The sequence below is a fragment of the Phodopus roborovskii genome, unplaced genomic scaffold, assembly GCF_943737965.1.
Source record: "Phodopus roborovskii unplaced genomic scaffold, PHOROB, whole genome shotgun sequence".
Lineage (NCBI taxonomy): Eukaryota > Metazoa > Chordata > Mammalia > Rodentia > Cricetidae > Phodopus > Phodopus roborovskii.
Window position 1 is genome coordinate 4,982,374 of NW_026126599.1, and position 19,063 is coordinate 5,001,436.

The window sequence follows — 19,063 nt, forward strand, 5'->3', positions numbered from 1 at the left end:
AGGCAAGAATCAAGGGGGTGGGGCGGAGAAAGGGTGTGGAAAGAAAAGAAAGGTGGGCCTAGGTTGGCAGGCACAAAGAAAGGCAGGGAAAGGGACCAGGATCTGTAGTCTGGATTGGGGCCGGCCAAGGGCACAAAAAGAATAAGAGTGAAGACAGCAAAGAAAAGTGGGGGCTTAAGTGTGGGCAGTTCAGAGGCGGATCTGGGGGCGGGGTCATGTAGAGTGGGTGGAGCATAGTTAAAGAAAATGGGGCGGGGAATATGGGAAGAACTGGATGGGGCTAGGGACAGAGTGAATAGGAGGAAAAGTGGGGGTTAGGGATGGATTCATACAGAGTGGGTGGAGGGCGGTGTGGAGGGGGGTACAGGGCGGGGAGGCAGGGAGGGACGTCTAGATGGTGGTAGGCGCCTCTGCAGGACTTGGGCGGAGCCATGTGGAGTGTGATGGGGGGGTGTCACAAGTATGGGGCGGGGCGTCTCGGCGGAGAAAGCATTACTGGAGGCGGGACTTGGGCGGAGACATATGGTGGGAGTATCTTGTGGGCGGGGCCATGCGGACGGGCGGGGCGCGAGCCGGGCTTGCTCGCTGCAGCTGCTGCGCCCCCCCACAGCACGCGCTCGCGGACCCGGGCCCGCGGACCGGGACACCCGGGAGGACGCCCGCCGCGCCCGGCCCAAGCCTCGAGGAGCGGGGCGCAGCACGCAGGGTCCGGGCGCGGGTGGCGGGCAGCCACTGAGGATCTCAGTCTGGGGCCGGCCGAGGTGAGTGTCGCCACGGAGGTGGCGGGGAGACGCCGGCGGGGACCTGTCGGAGCCTTTGTCTGCGGCGCGCGGCCCCAGTCGCGCCGCCTCCCCTCCCGCCCTCCCAGGCGCCGGATCCCTGCCGCACTCCTTGTCCTGGGAAAAGGGGTTCTCTTGACCAGTGCGAGACCCCCTGCATCTCAGTTGGGAGCGCGGGATGCAGGCTCTAGAAGGGGGACAAATGCGGGTGGCCTTGGCCGAGCCGGGTCATGGCACTACATCCTCCCTTGGTCACACCCCAGGGGTCCTTGCTCCTGAAGTTCCTTCCGGACTCACCTCCTTCCATCTATCCTTTCCGTACAGCAATCCACTTCTAGTTTTTGGGAAAGGTTATGGCAGGGGCGGAGCCTGGGCACTGGGTTACGACCTTTGAGTTGTCCCAGAGGTCTCCCTTTTGCTGGGGGGCCTGTGGGCCCAGGGTCCAACTTTGGTTTTGTTGGGGCTGCCCGTGGAAGAAACAGCATGGTCTACTAGTATCGGGACTATGCAGGAACCTAAAGCATGTAGGGAGGTGGGCCCAGGCTGCCCCTCAGTCCTGCGGGCATCCCAGGCCTTGATCATCTATGGCAATGATGTTACATTCGTCTGTCCCCTGACTCTCAAAGAGGAATTGCCCTGTGGGACTCAAAACCCGCGATCCCGATCCCGCAGAGGGGAGTGGAGCCTTGGGATGCGCAGGGAGACTCCCTAAACAACGTCTGGGCACGGGACAGGGGCATCCAAGGGCATTAGTAAGCAGGACTTGTGGCTGGAACCAGAAGTTCAAGGCCTGATGAGGTTGAGCAGGTTGGCTTTCCAAGTGAAATTCAGTTTCCCTGCCCCTTCTGCTGGCTTCAGGTGTGGGACAAGAGCTTGAGAGGCAATCCCTATAGCAATTGGGAGGGGCCAGTGGTGGTCAGCCAGGTCAGAGGCCAGTGAGAGCTGTCTGGTTGTGGTTTGGCTTTTCTCCTCCTTTTTGGTCATCTCTTCTGCAGACTGGCTCTGTGTGTCCAGTTTTACAGGACTGCTGAGAGCTAGGAGCCCTCTTTGGCCCACTCAGCTCTAAGGAGCAGCTTGTATCAGTAGTAAAACGCCAAGTGTGAGCAGCTAAGCTTTTCCTGCTCAGTCCCTCTCTGTGAGGTACTCTGTCATTCTCCAGGTGGGCAACCTGGTGCCAAGGATGGTCTGGAGGCTAAAGAAATGACCTGTGTTGCCTCCGATGCTTTTGTGACAAGCACAGAAGGGGTCCCAAGTCAGTAGAGAAAAGCTTCCTTTCCCATGTCTATCTGTGTGCCCTTAATTTTAATTAAAGTGAATATAAAAAGGGGGAAGATCCGAGACCCTGGATGTTAAATGTAGGGGGCTGGGAGAGGAGAGAGATGAAAACCATGGGGACAGTGTGGGTGGCAGCTGCCCGCCACGCTGACTGAGCCAGAGTGAGCAGCCTGGCAGCATGCCGAACACATCCGCCTTCCCGGATGGTGTGGCCTCAGTCAGGCAGAGACCTCTCATGCTGGCCCAGCTTGTCTGGGAGACTGCATCATGGCAGCCCCCACTGGTCAGGAGCCAGGCTTTTTGGAACTCGGGCGTCCTCCAGCACTGAGCTTCCATCCAGGTGGATTCATGGATGCTGTAAATGGTGTCCCAGAATCATCCTCTTACCCAGCCCATCCTGTTTAAGGAGGGAGGGTCCCACCCCATAACTCTAAGCCTTCACTGACCCACCCCTTTGGAGATAAGGCAAGTGTATGCCAAGTGTCAGACAGGACCAGGATTATACCCAACACCACTGCCAGGCCAGCCCAGGTCAGCTGTGCCCTAAGCCCTTCTAAGTCTCTCCCAATTCCAGATGCTAGGACGAGTGGCTGGAGAGGGGCCCTTTAGGAGAGCATTGATCCTGGAGGAGAGGTTCCGCTGGCTTCCAAGCTCCCGGAATAAGTTTCCAGCCTCTAGTCCATGAGTGCTAGTCACCTTTGGGTCAGCCACCAAGTGGGCAGAGTTCCTTGTGTTCCAGAGCTTAAGTATGCTTCAGGCTCCAAGGAGACCCCAATCTCAGTCCTTGACCGTAACACAGCTCTGTTGCAAGTTAGACAATGGAGGGAGACATATTCAGGAGGAGGACTTGATAACCGGTGAGAAGAACCCACCTTGGGCTCTTGGAAAGAGGTAAACTGAGGTAGAAGACCTACAGAAATGAAAAGAGGTGGCTATGGCACAGGGCATGCTGGTGGCATGGGTCCAGAAATAACTGATGTAGCTCTGAATGGTGGGGTCCCTTAGGGGTGGGGCCTTGGCTTCCGTGGCATCGCTCACGTGTGCTTGCTGAGAACGAGAAGCTGTCTCTGCCCATGATCTGGGTCCAGGACTGCCATGTTCCCATCTCTCTGTATGTCTCATGCTCTAACAGGAGTATTTTGCATCTTCTTGTTTTCAGATCAGATTTTCACCCGGTAAAAGTCAGAGGTGAAAAAGCTAGACACCCCATGTACACAGTGTTATCTATGTACTGGGGCTTTTCCCAGCCCTAGGTTCCCTTTCCTCCAAAGATAAGGACTGGCAGATCTGAACTGAAGTGAGAAACACTAAGGCAAGAAAGAGTACAGTGGGTGTGGCTTACTGGTAGAATACCTGCCTAAAACCTCTCAGTGAGGGACCTGGAGTCCTGGCTCAGTGATAGAGCCCCTGCCTAGAATCCCCCAGTGAGGGGTTGGGGTGTGGCTCAGTGGTAGAGCCCCTGCCTAGAATCCCCCAGTGAGGGGCTGGGAGTGTGGCTCAGTGGTAGAGCACCTGCCTAGAATCTCCTTGAGGATCTGGAGCCATGGTTCAGTGTCTCAGACGTTATCACACAAACCTGGCTTAAATTCTGGACTCTACTACTTTCTACCCATGGGAGCAGAGCAGGCGTTATTTACCCAGGATCACTCACTTCTGGTGGCTGGCTAAGGAATGTGTTGCAGCACCTTCCTCTCAGTGGCAAAGGAAGAGTGTGGCAGTTGCCACTCTAGGTTGGCAAACTGTGTAATGTTACCGGTTGTTTCTGATTGCTCACTGTGTCCTAGCATTCCAACTCCAATTTATTTTTCTACTCCATCTATATATGTGTCCTTTGCCCAGTGTTTTCTCCTGCATGAAGGCCATCTAGCTGCTCTTGGGACAAAGACCTGTGAACTGGGTTCCTGGGCTGTAGCCTCTGCTCTTCCCACCCTGTTTCCATAGCAACAGGCAAGGTCACATCACCTCATGCCTGAGCTTGTATCCTTCATGATGAAACATCAAAGGAGAAACAGGGCTGGAGATGTCTCCGTAGTTAGCAGTGCATGCTGTTCTGGCAGAGGAACCAAGTTTGGTTCCCAACACCCAAGTCAGGTGGCTCACTGTTGCTCATAACTCCAGTTCTAATGGGGGATCTGAACCCTTAGAGTTCCTCAGGAACCAGCACTCATGTACACAGGCACACATATAATTAAAAATAAGATAATTGTCAAAAATATATTTTTAAAAGGATGGGAGGAATAAAGACCAGGTGTGGTAGGGCATTCCTGTAGTACCAGCTCTGGGAGTCTGAACCATGAGGATCATAAGTTCTAGGCCAGCCTGGGCTGTAGATCAAAATCCTATCTCAAAACAAAGCAATTATAGCTCAGTGGTAGAGCACCTGCCTAGAATCCTCCAGTGAGGGACTGGGGTGTGGCTCAGTGTTAGAGCACTTGCATAGCATTCGTGAGTCTCTGAGCTTCATCCCCAGTTTGACACAATATATTCAATCAAGTAAACAAATGGGTGAGGAATGAATGAACAGGTTGACCCCCAGGTATGCAGCTTGATGACTTAGCTGTGGGAGCATGGTGTCCATTCCCCTCACTACTTTCCTTTCCTCTCAGAGTGACCTGCCATGGGCTCCATTGGAAGTCAGCGCCTCAAGGAGCCCTGCATGGCAGCCACATCTGGCCAGAGTGTGGTGACAAGCTTCAGCTTTGACAACTTCCAGCTGGAGACGACAGCAGAGGGTGCTCAGGATCCAAGTGTCCGAGTCAGGGGTGTCCCCGCTTTCACAGACTCTGGTGAGTAAGTCATACTGTCTGTCTTAGGGCCAGACTGACCACATGGCTCCTAGTCAGTCTTTGGGGCACAGGAGCCTCAGGTTGTCATGGAGACTGAGACTCAGTCAGGATGAGTTAGGTGGCTAGGGTGCAATTATGTGCAATGCCCGGCTCTGTGCTGTCATGTGACCTCTGCTAGTGGCCATCCACAGCAGTGACAGGCCATGGCTGTGGAGTTTCATTCTCATTTGTTCTTCAAAGCAAACTGTTCTGGTTGCAGGGGATGAGGCAGGCTTGGATGTGAAGTTCAAATAGCTGCTTCTTAATCCCACTGTGTGATCTGGGATCCTTGAACCTGTTACCCCTAAGTAAGAGCTGTTGCATCCTTCTGTGCAATTGGATCTGCAGAGCAGGTCTGGAGTGGGGCGGATACAGGTTCAACCCTGTCACTAATCTGCTTGGGGACTCTATGCATGTTTGAGGGACAGTGCCTGGTGTGGTCCTCAACGCAGCTGCAGCAAAATTCATAATGTCCCTTAGCACCATCCTGGGAACTCGGGAGCCTCCTGTGAGGCAGCATCTGTGTGGATGGTTGTTTGCAGTAGCTCTGCTTGTGGCTTGGAAACATTTTTGGCCCCTTTGTCCCTATGTGATGGAGTTCTGCTGACGGAGCCCCATGTTGGGTTATGAAGAATGCCTGTTTCTGTGCAGAGGGATGGGATCACTTCTGTACCAGCCCCCAAGGATGACAATAGATTTGGTGGGGGAAGGGTCCTGACAGGGCTGTGGAGTGGGCGGTTCTCGGGCACCTTGGCCAACCTGAACTGTAAAAGCTGTGGTTATCTTGCCCTTGGTGTTGGAGGCCAACTCAGTTCCCCCCACACTCAGCTCCTTAAAGCATATTTACATACATAACAATTAAAGCCATGTCAGGGTCACGCCACCATAAGCAGGGGGGAGGGAGGGGCAGGGAGGGGAGAAGGAAGGAAGGAGAAAGAAAGACAAAGAAAGAGAAAGAAGGAAGGAAGAAAGAAAGGAAAGAAGGAAGGGAGAAAGAGGGGAGAGAGAAGAAAAAACATTTGTTTGTAAGTTATCTTGTGGAGTAGAGAGCACACATGTGTTGTGGAGATCAAAGGACAACTTGGAGGAATCGGTTCTCTCCTTCCACTAGGTGAGTTTTAAATATTGAATTCAGGTCATCAGGCTTGGCCGCACTCACCCCTACCCACTGAGCCATCTTTCCAGCCCTCTACGATCACATCTTATATTACTGATAAGGGTGTGTGAGAGTGAATAAAAGATATTTAGGGGCTGGAAAGACAGCTCAATGGGTAAAGGAGCTTGTCCCCAAGCCTGACGATTTGAGAGTGGCCTCCAAATCCACACGATATCAAGAACCGACTACCAAAAGTTGTCTCTGACCTCCACATGCACCCTAAGGCACGTACACACACGTTAAAAATTTAGGTAGAGGGCTGGTGGGTAAAATGCTACTGTGCAAGCATGAGCACCTGAGTTCAGTCCCCAAAATGTATATGAAAACTGGGTGTGAGGGCTGCAGAGCTGGCTCAGCAGTTAAGAGCACTGGCTGCTCTCGCAGAGGACCCAGGTTCCAATCCCAGCATCCACATGGATGTTCACAACCCTCTGTGACTCGGGTTCTAGGGGATCCAACACCCTCTCCTGGCTTCCAGGCACCAGCATGCACATGGCACACAAATATGCATTCACGAAAACACTTATACACATAAAATAAAAGTAAGTAAAATTCCAAAACAAAAACAAACAAAATACCCAAGGAAGCAGGTGTGATGAGCTGGGGCTCTCAGACTAGCCTAATTGGGAAGCTTCAGGTTCACCGGAAGACTGTCTCAAAAAATACAGTAAGGAACAATAGAATAAAGCACCTGATGTCACCCACTGACCTCCCCCAACACATGTACTCATAACATCAGCCATGTGCTCATAGCATATGTTCATGATGAGCTCTTCACTGGCCCATTCAAGTTCCCTTTGCTGCCGACAGACACCTCCCTGCCCACAGTTCTGGACATGGTAGATGACTGAGCCTTTATTTCTGAAGACTTGGGACATTGTACTGAGTTCTTGAAGGGTCTCCCATTAGCTGTAATACAGGGAATGGAAGATGCCGCAAGAGACCAAGAGGCCCTCTCATATGCCAGGCATATTCTTTTTTGTTTGTTTGCTTGCTTGCTTGCTTGCTTACTTGTTTTTTTGAGACAGGATTTCTCTGTGTAACAGTCCTAGCTGTCCTGGAACTCACTTTGTAGACCAGGCTGGCCTCGAATTCACAGAAATTCTGTGAATTCTGTTTCTGCCTCCCGAGTGCTGGGATTAAAGGCATAGACCACCACACCCAGCACCAGGCATCTTTCCTACATACAGCATTGACTTGCCATCCCCTTGATGGTTAGCATCAATTCCCCATCCACAAAGGTCTTCCTTGGCTGTCAGGGCCAGACTGGCAAGCCTTTATGCCCAAAACAAAAGAATCATGGAGTCTTGTTGTCAAAACTGGAACTCCCAAGGTCATGGGATGAGTACGTATCTCAGTTGGTAGTGTTTGCTTAGAATGTGTGAGGCCCTGGGTTCCATCCCTGGTATCAGATAAATCAAGTATGGTGGTATATGCCTATAATCCCTTCACTCAGGAGGTAGAGACAGGAGGATCAGAATCTGTTCAAAGATCACCTTGGCTACATGATGAGCTGGAGGCCAGCCTGGGGTCTTACTGGGGATTGGGGAAAGAAGAAAGGAAAAGGAAAGAAAGAAACCACCAGATTAGCAGTGACAAGCATTTTTTTGTCAGTAGTTGTTAAAGGGACAATAACAGATATAACTGCCATGTTCACATTGGTTCTTGGATCCCAGCATCCCATCTGGGGAGACAGCTGCCCATCCTGGACACTGCATTAGGACATTAGACCTTACCAGCCCCACAAAGCATTGCCATTGGCTGACCCCATCACATGGTCCTCAGAGGGTCATGCCACTATTTGGTCAGGCTTGCTGTTCCATAGCTGTGTCTAGGGTGGTTGTGAAGGGTGGGCAGTGACTATGACAACAGATAGCAGGTACAGTGACAGCCTTCATGGTGGCCACAGTGGCTGGGTTAGTTACTCGTCTCATTGCTCTGGCAAAATACCTGACAAGGGGAACTTAAAGGGAGGGAAAGGGTTGTTGTGGCTCACAGTTTGAAAGACACAGTCCACCATGGTGGAGTTGTGGTAACAGGATGGAGCTGGCTGTTCACATCGCATCTGTAGTCAGGAAGCCGAGCGAGATGAGAGCACGTTCAGCTCACTTCCTCCTTTCCATTCAGCCCAGGACACCAGCCCATGGCACGCTGCCACCCACATTCAGGGTGGATTTTCCCACCTCATTTAACCCAGTCTAGCTACTCGCTCACAGACATGGACAGAGATTTTTCCATCGTGAGTATAAGCCCTTTCTATTTGACAGTTGAGATTGGCTACCACTGGAAAGTGGTTCAATGAGTAAAACACTTGCCGAGCAAGTGTGAGGGCCTGAGTTCAAATCCCAGAACTCATATAAAAAGCCTAGACACAGTAGTGCACATCTGTAATCCAGGTGCCTCTACCCCCCAGAGTGCTGGGATTAAAAATGTGTGCCCCCATGGCCAGCTAATATTTAAATTTAAAAAAGTTAAGGGGCTGGAATGATGGCTCAGAGGTTAAGAGTTCTTTCTGCTCTTCCAGAGGACTCAGGTTCAGGTCCCAGCACCCACATCAGGCGGCTCACAACTGCTTATAGCTTTAACTTTAGGAACCCTCTGCTTCTGTGGGCACCACACACACACACACACTCACACACACAGAATAATAAATAGATTGGGTATTACTGTGGCTGTGATGTTTGTGGCCTTGAAGATAGTAATACAGGTGGCTGGGGCCCTGGTGATTGACAGTGGCTGTGGTGGTGGTAGATGGCAGCCCTGGTGCAATGGCCACAGCCTGAGTGTGCTCACTAGTCTCTCCTGGTGTCTCCCCACTTAGCTGTAGAGGAGCCTGTACCAGATGACCGCTATCATGCCATCTACTTTGCCATGCTGCTGGCTGGCGTGGGTTTCCTCCTGCCATACAACAGCTTTATCACCGATGTGGACTATCTTCACCACAAGTACCCAGGTGGGTCCCTCTGCCGCCCACACTGTCCTCCCAGGCGGCGCAGCACCCTCTGCCTAGACCAGAGCCTTCTGGGAATCCCAGGGAGCAGGACCCTTTTTGGAGATAGTGCATGGAGAGAATGGCAAGAATGGCTGGTGTGGGTTTCGAGGACACAGCAGGGAACTGTACCACGCTGGGTAGATAACTGTGGCATGCCCTTTATTTGGGGAGCATAGTAATTACTTTTCTTGTTTCTATGGTAAAAGGCCTGGCAAAAGGTCTTATTCTGACTCATGGTTTGCTGGATATGGTCCACCCTGGGAGGGAAAGCAGGGAAGGCTTGGTGGAGAGAGTGAAAGTCCGGCTGATCACATTGCAGTCACACTCTGGAAGCAGAGCGTGAACTGGAAATGGCGCTATGAAATCTCACACACACCCTGCCCCGCCCCCTACCTCACTTCCTCCAGTGAGGCTCCGCCTCCTAGAGGTTCCACAGCCTTCTCAAACAGCTGGAGACCAAGTGTTCCAGCATGTGAGCCCATGGGACATTTTACATTTAAACCTCAAAAGGGAGTAAAGGTGGGTTATGGACCTATGTAATGGTGGAGGCTGAGCAACCCAGGGACCAACATGGCCAGCCAAGGGACAACTGTCAAGTATATGAATCTTAGCTCCACTGGCCATTGCTGAGTGGCCTCAGGGTAGCTGCTGGTTCACTCTGAGCCATCCTCCCTTTGGGGAGTGTGAAGAGGTCTTGCAGGGGTGAGTGCAGAGGTCATTTTGCTCTTGTATCCAGGGACCTCCATTGTGTTCGACATGAGCCTCACCTATATCTTGGTGGCGTTGGCGGCTGTGCTTCTAAACAACGTTGTGGTGGAGAGGTTGAACCTGCACACTAGGATCACCACAGGTATTTAAAGCCACCCTGTGTTGTCCCCTCCAGGAAGCTCCAAGCTCTTCCTGTGAGCTCCTAGCCCATGGTGCCTGCCCATCCAACTTCCTAGATTTGTCCGTGAGACACGTGCTTTTTCTAGGACCACTGTGGGCTTTGTGGTTGGAAGTCACGATCAGGCCACTTGCCAGTACAATAGCAAGCACCTCCACAGGCTCTTGTGACCCCTACATTACATCCCTAGTCCCTACATAAGCCCTCCCCTTTGTCCATCCCTTTGCACTGTGGTTTTTGGCTTCAGGGCTCAGCTCCAATGACTCCTCCTCCAAGAAGCCCCCAGAATTTCCCTGTAGAATCTCCTGGAGTCTTTGTTTTTTTGTTTTTTTGTTTTTTTTTTTTTTGAGACAGGGTTTCTCTATGTAGCCCTGGCTGGCCTTGAACTCACAGAGATCCGCCTGCCTCTGCCTCTCAAGTGCTAGAATTAAAGGCATGCACCACCACTGCCTAGCCTGGCCCTCATGGACAGGTAGCTACAGTGTTTGTGGCCTAGCTCTCTAGAAAATGGGGTGAGGTGACTTACTATGCTTCTCAAGACTTCTCTGCTCCCTGCAGGCTACCTCCTTGCCTTGGGACCCTTACTCTTCATCAGCATATGTGACGTGTGGCTTCAGCTCTTCTCACATGACCAGGCTTATGCCATCAACCTGGCTGCCGTGGGCACTGTGGCCTTCGGATGCACAGGTAGGGAGTGGGGCCAGTATGCACCAGGAGGGCTGAGCCCAAGTGCTCTGTGGCCCTACAAGGTGAGTCAGTTGAGCTGCTGGCCACGTGTCTGTAGACATACCAGAGCACACGTACACACCACACACATGCACACAGACCCTCGTATGCTCCAAGGCAACAGTCATGTGGCACAGGCTTGGATTGCAGCCCCCTGGTTCTCATGAACTCGGGATCCTCCTGCCTCTGCCTCCTTAATGCTAGGCTTACAAGCATGTACCCCCACACTCAGGTTACATAGCACTGGGCATGGAGCCAGGGCATCATGGATGCTAGGCAAACTCTGCACTAACTAAACTGCATCACCAGCTCACTCCCTTTGTTTTAAATTGAGGCAGGGTCTCAAGCAATTCAGGCTGGCTTTGAACTCCTAATCTTGCTACCTTCAACTCCCAAGTGTTGACATTACATGTGTACATCCACATCCACACACTCAGCTCTCCCTTGCTTTTGCTGCATGGCCCAGCCCCCTCTGAAATGGGGTGGGAGCAGTGCTCCATACAGCCACACAGGGATTGAGGTTGACAGCCCCATTTCAACTGATAGATAGCCTCTACTGTCACTGCTGTTGGAAAAAAAGGCCAAGAGTAAGTTTGCCCTGTGTCATCCAGCGAGGGACATGTGTCATCTCCACTCCCATCAGGCAGGACTTGTCAGTGTGACCTTGTACCCCAGGGGCAGGGAAGTGGCCGCTTTGTGTGTGCTGTGTTGAGGGTGACAGTGCCGACGTAGCACAGGTCTACACTGCCTCTGTGTCAGCCAGTGACAAATGATATCTGATCACTTCCTCCCTCTCTCTCTCTTAAGTGCAGCAATCTAGCTTCTATGGCTACACGGGATTGCTGCCCAAGAGGTACACGCAGGGAGTGATGACTGGAGAGAGTGAGTATCGAGACCCTCCCAAGGGGGCACCAGTCTCAGAGCCCGACTGTGCACGCCCTGGTTAGGGAAGTGCACCAGAGAGCTCTACACATCTGGATTGGGCATAGTGACTATGGATGGTGAGGGATGGACCACTGCGTGAGAGGGATATGTGTGCACACCTGTGTGTGCCAGGTTTCTAGAGTGTGGGATTCCTTTGGAGTGTGAGAGTCCCAGTTCCAGTGAGCTTGTGGGTGGGTGTATTTGCGTGCCCGTGGTGTGACTTTTCCCGGAGAGATGTACTCAAATGTCTGCTCATCCGAGCTAGGGCACTATTGGTACACACACACACACACACACACACACACACACACACACACACACACACACACACACACACAACGGGTCCACCCAGTCTAGCTCTGCTGCACCTCTGAGTTGATTAGGGCTGACTTCCAGGAGCCTGGCTGACTCAGAGACAGCTGCAGCACTGAGGAGCCCTGTGTTAACTGGGCTGTGTCCCTAGGTCCCCAGCACAGCATGCAGGCAGTTCTGCTGGTGGAAGTCTCCCCTCCCCAGAAATTGCTACTGCTTGGATAACCTTGAAGAGGAGTTTTGAGAATCTTAAGTCCTGAGTCTTTTGAACCTTCTTCAATTTTAGAAATTTGCAACACTCAGGACCAAGTACTCCTCAAATCCACCCCCATCCACTACCACCATCCACCCTTGCTTATACTCTGTTACTTAAACCTTTTGTCTGCCAAGCCACATCGCAGATGCCCCTTTCTGACACACAGCACCTTTGCACGAGCCTGACATTCACCCAGTGCCCAGATCTCAAAAGGCCTCTGGCCACATCCTCCAGAACTCCAAGTGTGTACCGTTCCTCCCTCCATTCCGTAATTAGTCAAATCCAGCAAAAAGCTGGGCCCAGCCATCATCCTCAGGGGCTACTCTTCACATCTCCTCTTTAGCAGCCTTCTGTAGACTTCTTCTGCTATGCATCGCCTGGAACACCAAACCACACCACCTACAGCTCACTTCTGGAAGATGGCCAGCACACACAGACGGCTTTGCAAGCCAGCAGATATTTTTTGTTGGCCTCATGTAGCCCAGGCTGACTTCCAACTGTATAGCTAAGGATGACCTTGAACTTCTGATCCTCCTGTTCCCAGCTCCCAAGTGTTGGGATTCCAGGCATGTGCCACCATACTCTCTTTACCCAGGGTTGGGAGTGGAACCCAGGATGTCACACATGTTTAACAAGCACTCTACCAACTAAGCCACATTCCTAGCCCAAACCAGTAGATTTTGTGGAGGAATCGGTGAGGTCAGGCCATCAGGATGGTGTTGATGTGCTGATTTAGGGCTGTAATGCAGTAGCCAAGAGCTCCTCAAAACAGACTTGCTCAGAGCCCTGCCCATCTTCATCAGCTCATGATAGACACCACTCCATACTCTCTGCCGCAGTCCTGCCTGCCTGGACCCTAACACTCTGATCCTTCTCCTCTGGACACATCCTCTACCGCAGAGTAAACCCGGTACCACATGTGTTCCCATGGCTTGTCTCCAGCCTCTCTCCATCAATGATGCCTAGAAAGGCTGGGCCTTGTGTCCTCCCTGCAGAGGACCTCGGGGCGGGACACCCGGCGAAAGTTCAGCGACCCTACCCATGGTGTATGAGATGACAGAGGGGGTTGGTGGGAGTAGCAGCAGCCCTGGCGGACAGGGAGCTGAAGCAGGCTGGATGGACAGACGGACAGTGAGTCTAGGAGTGGGGCTGGTGAGATCAGACTCACTGGGCAGGGGATGGGGAGACAAAGATAGAGGCGAGGGCGGCAAGCGGCTGGGGGGAGAGCTTGGAGAGAAGTTGGAACCTTGGACAGAATCGAACTGGAGGAGCTCAGCAAAGTAGGGCGGGGTTGGGAGAACCTGGGGCTTGGATGGGATGAGGGGGCGGGGCCTTGTAGGACGACCGGAGACTGGATTGGGCCTGGAGCAGTGGTGGATGGAGCGGGTGGGACTCAGTAAGAAAGACTGGTGGTACATGGGATGGGGTAGGGATGGGGCAAGAGACTGTGTGGGGGGGTGACACGGTGCGAGAGGCTTTGGGACCACTCAGTTGTCACTGCCTCCCTTCCCAGGCACGGCAGGGGTGATGATCTCTCTGAGCCGGATCCTCACTAAACTGCTGCTACCAGATGAGCGGGCTAGCACCATCATCTTCTTCCTGGTCTCTGCGGGCCTAGAGCTGCTGTGCTTTCTGCTCCACCTGCTGGTGCGGCGCAGCCGGTTTGTGCTCTACTACACCACACGGCCTCGCGACAGCCGCCCCATCCGGGCTGGTTACCGAGTGCACCATGACGTCGCATCAGGAGACGTTCACTTTGTAAGTGCAGCGGCCTGGCCTGGCCTCCTCCCGCTCAGGTGCCTGAAGGGTTCCTCGCTGGCCCTGTTCTTGGCCCCACGATCTCAGGCTGCAGGCTTGCTTCTGTACTTGGAGACATTCCATTCTGTGGGTCGTTTCAGCCTTCCGTGGCACCACGGGTAGACTGTGACCTTCCACCAGCTGTGACACCCCACATCTATGGCCTGAGGCTCTCTTCAGCATCTGTGGCCAGTTGCTAGGACAGCAGGAGGTGACGGTTTTCCAGCTATAGCCAAGGCTAAGAGAGCCTAATCGGGTAGAACCCCAAGGTCATGAAAGTGGGGTTCAGGGAAGTCAGGTAGATGGAAGGCAGGGGAATCCTTTGATGAACTCCCATCACAGCTCAGAGGACCCCAGCACAGACCACTGCTGCAAGGGTGGCCTCAATGCCAACTCCTTGAGTAGCTAGCTGTAGCTTGGGTAAGCCAATTCACAGTTCTGGAAAGCCAGAGTGCCCTCTGGTGGTTACATGCTGCATACCACCTCGGCTCCTACCCACCTCAGGGCTCAGAGGAGGCTGGCTGGGTGGAGGGGAACAGGGCAGGTAAACATTGTCCCTTGATAAGGAAATGCACACAGTAGGTACTAACTGAATGTCTGGCTGACTGTGGCTCCACCATTTACCTTGGGTGCCTGGCCCATGACTCCCATCATGCCTTTCTACCCAGGAGCACCAAACTCCATCCTTGTCCAGCAGCAGGTCCCCGAAAGACAGCCCAGCCCATGAGGTGACCCACAGCAACAGTGGGGCCTACATGCGTTTTGATGTGCCTCGGCCACGGGTCAAACGGAGCTGGCCCACCTTCAGAGGTAATTGTGAGGCATGTGTGGCTGTCGCCTAGGCTGGAGACAGCAGGGGCCCCATGAGCACCGCTCTCTAATGCGCCTCAATTCCCGCAGCCCTGCTGTTGCACCGATACGTTGTGGCGCGGGTCATCTGGGCCGACATGCTGTCCATTGCGGTGACCTACTTCATTACGCTGTGCCTGTTTCCTGGCCTGGAGTCCGAGATCCGCCATTGTGTGCTGGGCGAGTGGCTGCCCATTCTGGTCATGGCTGTGTTCAATCTCTCAGACTTTGTGGGAAAGGTGAGGCACAGGGTGGCTTTGGGGAACCCCAGGAAGGCTCTAGTCTCTCTGGAACAACCCCAGGCGGAGGGTACATGTGAGTTCCAGGTGGGAGGGTGGAAGCCATGGAGTGTCGCTGTCATGCCTCTAACCCTGTCCTGTGGAGTGTAGCCCCTGCCTGGTCTCTATGGTGTCAACTGCATCTGAGGCTAGCACCAGCCCCAGTTCTGCCTCCTTGTGGTCCCTCTGAGGATGACACAGGCGTGGGCTGCCAGCTGAGCAGCACATCTGTCACACAAGTAGATGGGATTGGTGGCCAGGGCTGGAGTGGGACCCCGGCCACCTAGCCATGTCTCTTTGTGATCAGTTTTGCCATTACTGTGTTCTATGGAGTATGAAGGATGGAACCCAGGGCCTTGCCCTTGTCAGGCAAGCGTTCTACCAGAGTCATGCCCCCAGCACCCTCAGAAATGATCCAGACACCCCTAGTGAGGTGCTGGGGGCATGGCTCAGTGGTAGAGCGTATGCCTAGCATAGTCTCATCCTTCCTCGGCAGTACTAAAGGGGGGAAAAAGTGTATGTGATTCGGTGGTCCTTGCAGAGTAAGCTGGATGGCGCCACAAGTGCTTGGGACAGGGTGTGGCTTGATGGCCTTGTGGGGAGACAGGCTCCTGGCTAGGTGGTGACCCACACTCCCTGCTATCTGCAGATCCTGGCGGCCCTGCCGGTGGACTGGCGGGGCACTCATCTGCTTGCCTGTTCTTGCCTGCGTGTGGTTTTCATCCCCCTCTTCATCCTGTGTGTCTACCCCAGTGGCATGCCTGCCCTCCGCCACCCTGCTTGGCCCTGTGTCTTCTCACTGCTCATGGGCATCAGCAATGGCTACTTTGGCAGTGTGCCCATGATCCTGGCAGCTGGTAAAGTGAGCCCCAAGCAGCGGGAGCTGGCAGGTAAGATTCACCGACCTCAGGGGTAATCAGGGCTCCCTCTGGATAGCCTACTGCCCTCATAGCAAGGAAACTGAGATCTGGAGAAGCCAAGGGCAGCCAGTGAGGGAGAAAATGTATTTGGTCCCAAAGGTTAGATGACAAGGAGTTGTAGGTATGAGAACATCTGTAAGTAATTTCCTTGTTTCATTCATTATTCACTCATTCACTCATTCAGCTGCTATGTGGGGAGCCTGTATGCTCAGTACTCTGCTAGGCAGTGGGGACATGATGCTGCCCACATGTGCAAGGTTATAGATGGAGACAGCCAATAAACAGAGAGGTAACAACCAGATGTGATGTATTTCACGGTAGTAAGTCCTAAGGCTTATGTTAGTTTGAGAAGTGGGGGGGCAGACACAGGGATTGGGGGGCTATGATGCAAACAGTCTTGCAAGGTGTCCTGGGGCGGGGGGAGACAGGACAGGTGCAGGAAGCTGCCAGGAATGGCATCAAAGCAGAGGAAACCGTATGTGCAAAGGCCCTGAGGCATGGCTCGGTGGTAGAGCACCTGCCTGGGATCTCCCAGTGAGGCCAGGTGGTGGCCAGGTGGATGGGGTGGGAGCAGACAGGGATGAGAAGGTCATTCCGAAGCTTCTGCAGTGTTCCAGGCCTGAGGATGGGCTTGTGTGGAGGTGGGGGAGAGGCTGGTGAGAGATGAGGCCTGAGAGTCAAAGGGGAACTCCCAGTTTGGGGGCCTGTTGTTGAAAGTGAGGCTGGTATTGCCATGGACAGATAGGGAAGTGAATGCAGGGGTATCCAGGTCAGATGTGGGGGCATACTGAGTTGGCCCCAAGAAGGGGACAAGAGATAAAAACGGAAAGGAGAAGCCAAGCCTGTCATCTAGCTACTTAGGAGGGTAAGGCAGGAGGACTCCTGGTTTGAGGTGAGAACCGATTTCAAAATAAAAAAATAAAAGCCAGGAAATGTGGCTCAACTGTCGAGCTCCTGCCTAGAATCCCCCAGTGAGGCACTGGGGACGTGGCTCACTGGTAGATAATGGTAGATAATTGGCTTAGCTTGTGAAAGGCTACACATTCTGGGGGGGGGGGTAGGAAGAAAGGAGGGAAGAGAGAGAGTAAGGGAGGAGGGAAAGAGAAGGGCAGAGAAGTAGGCAAGGCCTAAGAGGCTCCAGTGAGATCACGCCTAACAGACCCAAAAATGAGACAGTGGGTTTCTAGGGGAGGAATCTTTAACACAAGCTGTCACAGGTTCTTGGACGCAGACAGTTGTCACCATAGTACACACCCAAGAAGCCATGACCACAGAGATTGCCTAGTGTAGTGTGGCCTCAGCACCCATGGCTGTTCTTTGCCCCCTGCTCAGGCCACTCTTGCCCACAGGAAACACCATGACTGTGTCCTATATGTCGGGGCTGACCCTGGGCTCCGCTGTGGCCTACTGCACCTACAGCCTCACCCGTGATGCCCACAGCAGCTGCTTCCAAACGGCCACCGCCAACGACTCCATCCCTGTCGGCCCCTGAGCCAGGCCCACCTGACCCTGCCCACTGCCCAGGGAGGGCTGCTCAGGCCAGCCACCCCAAGGCCTGAGGACCCTCCCCACCCCTGCCTCAGTGCCTGCGGGGTCCTGGCCACCTCCTAAGCCACTAATGCCACCTCGCCACTTTGTTCCAGTTGCCCACTGCAGCTGGAACATGTCTTCATCACCTGGGCGCTGCCTACCCGTGTCCTCTGTTTGGTTAGATGCCTGCCCTTCACCCTCTCTGTCCAGAGGCCCAACATTTGTCACATCAGCATGATGGGGTCATTCAAACTCAAAGCTACCCAGAATGGCTGACCATCAGTCTGAGCGATTCCCTCCCTATGACTTACTATGGGGTCTGCCTCAAAGGTCCCATGGTGTTTAATGTAATTTTCACTTATTGGGTAGGTAACACATCCTTGTATTAGAAATCGTCAAGGACAGTCCCCAGTGCCATTCTGCCCCCTTCTTACACACACACACACACACACACACACACACGTCTGGAAAACTCATTCCTGGGTCTAACAGGCCTCACATAGTCATAGCTACAGAGCTGACCTGGGTGCAGGACTTCCCCCCAGGCACCCCCCCTAGAACACAGGCTAAGGGTATAGCTTAACAAGGAAGTCCCCCCCATCCCCTCCCCAGCTCCACTCAAACTATCCATAATTCAGGGACAGCCAAGAACTTGCCCTAGCCCACCCCGCCCCTGTCCACTGAGAATCAAGCAATGACATGAAGCACTTGAAACCTTGGCAAGTGACAGCAAGCTGGGGAGTGGGGTCAGTGGGTGGCGGGGTTGGCGGTAGGGCCTCCGGCCAAAGATGGCTTTTGCTGAGCCAGGACACTTGCCTCTCCACACACTATGGCCCCAGCTGTGACCACTCTGTACCAATCCCTGCTGTGTCCCGTCTACCTGTGTGTCCTCTGACTACCGCACTGGCCATTAAAGATGGCAGAGACTGCCCACCGCTGTGAGGTGTTTGTGGGTGGGGTGGTGGGAACTGAGCCACTGGGGTAGGGTGGGGGGTTAAAATGGGGCCCTGGTGGGTTAAGTCCTCTCCACAATGCTGAGACCTTTGTGGTCCCACCTATGGAGCAGCCCCACCTGCCCTGAACTGGGTGTTTTTAGAGCTGATGGTCAGGAGCCTGCTCTTGTACCTAGTGCTCAGCATCTGCAGCTTGCACTTCCATTGGCCCCATGAGGTCAGGGATGGATGCAGCTGGTGCATTGGAAGACTTCCAAAGGGAGTGGCTCGGTCCAGGCGCAGCCTGCCTGGGGCTGTGTGGGCGGGCCTGTGTGTGTGTGTGTGTGTGTGTGTGTGTGTGTGTGTGTGTGTGTGTGTGTGTGATGCTGCCTGGGGCTGAGAGGCTGGTTACTCGTGTGTGTGTGTGTGTGTGTGTGTGTGTGTGTGTGTGTGTGTGTGTGTGTACAGAGACCAGAGAAAGACATCCAGTGTCCACTGTCACATCACCTCTCCTTACTTATCTACAGCCTCTCAATCACCCCTGCTCCTCAATGTTTAAGCTAGATTGGCTGCCCAGGCCCCTGGAATCCACCTGCTACCACCCACTGGCCATACTCATTTTTTGG

At 53.5% G+C, this 19,063-nt stretch overlaps 1 protein-coding gene across 1 annotated transcript; it reads left to right on the plus strand.

The window, feature by feature from the left end:
- Window positions 1–536: 536 nt before the first annotated feature.
- Window positions 537–17,797, plus strand: Slc29a4 (solute carrier family 29 member 4). The gene is made up of 11 exons (XM_051205254.1): window positions 537–761; window positions 4,661–4,840; window positions 8,857–8,988; window positions 9,764–9,877; window positions 10,472–10,600; window positions 11,447–11,521; window positions 13,645–13,889; window positions 14,597–14,738; window positions 14,829–15,016; window positions 15,705–15,945; window positions 17,325–17,797. The coding sequence occupies exons 2-11, from the start codon at window positions 4,672–4,674 to the stop codon at window positions 17,465–17,467; spliced, it is 1,578 nt and encodes a 525-aa protein (XP_051061211.1). The 5' UTR covers window positions 537–761; window positions 4,661–4,671; the 3' UTR covers window positions 17,468–17,797.
- The last annotated feature ends 1,266 nt before the right edge of the window (window positions 17,798–19,063 follow it).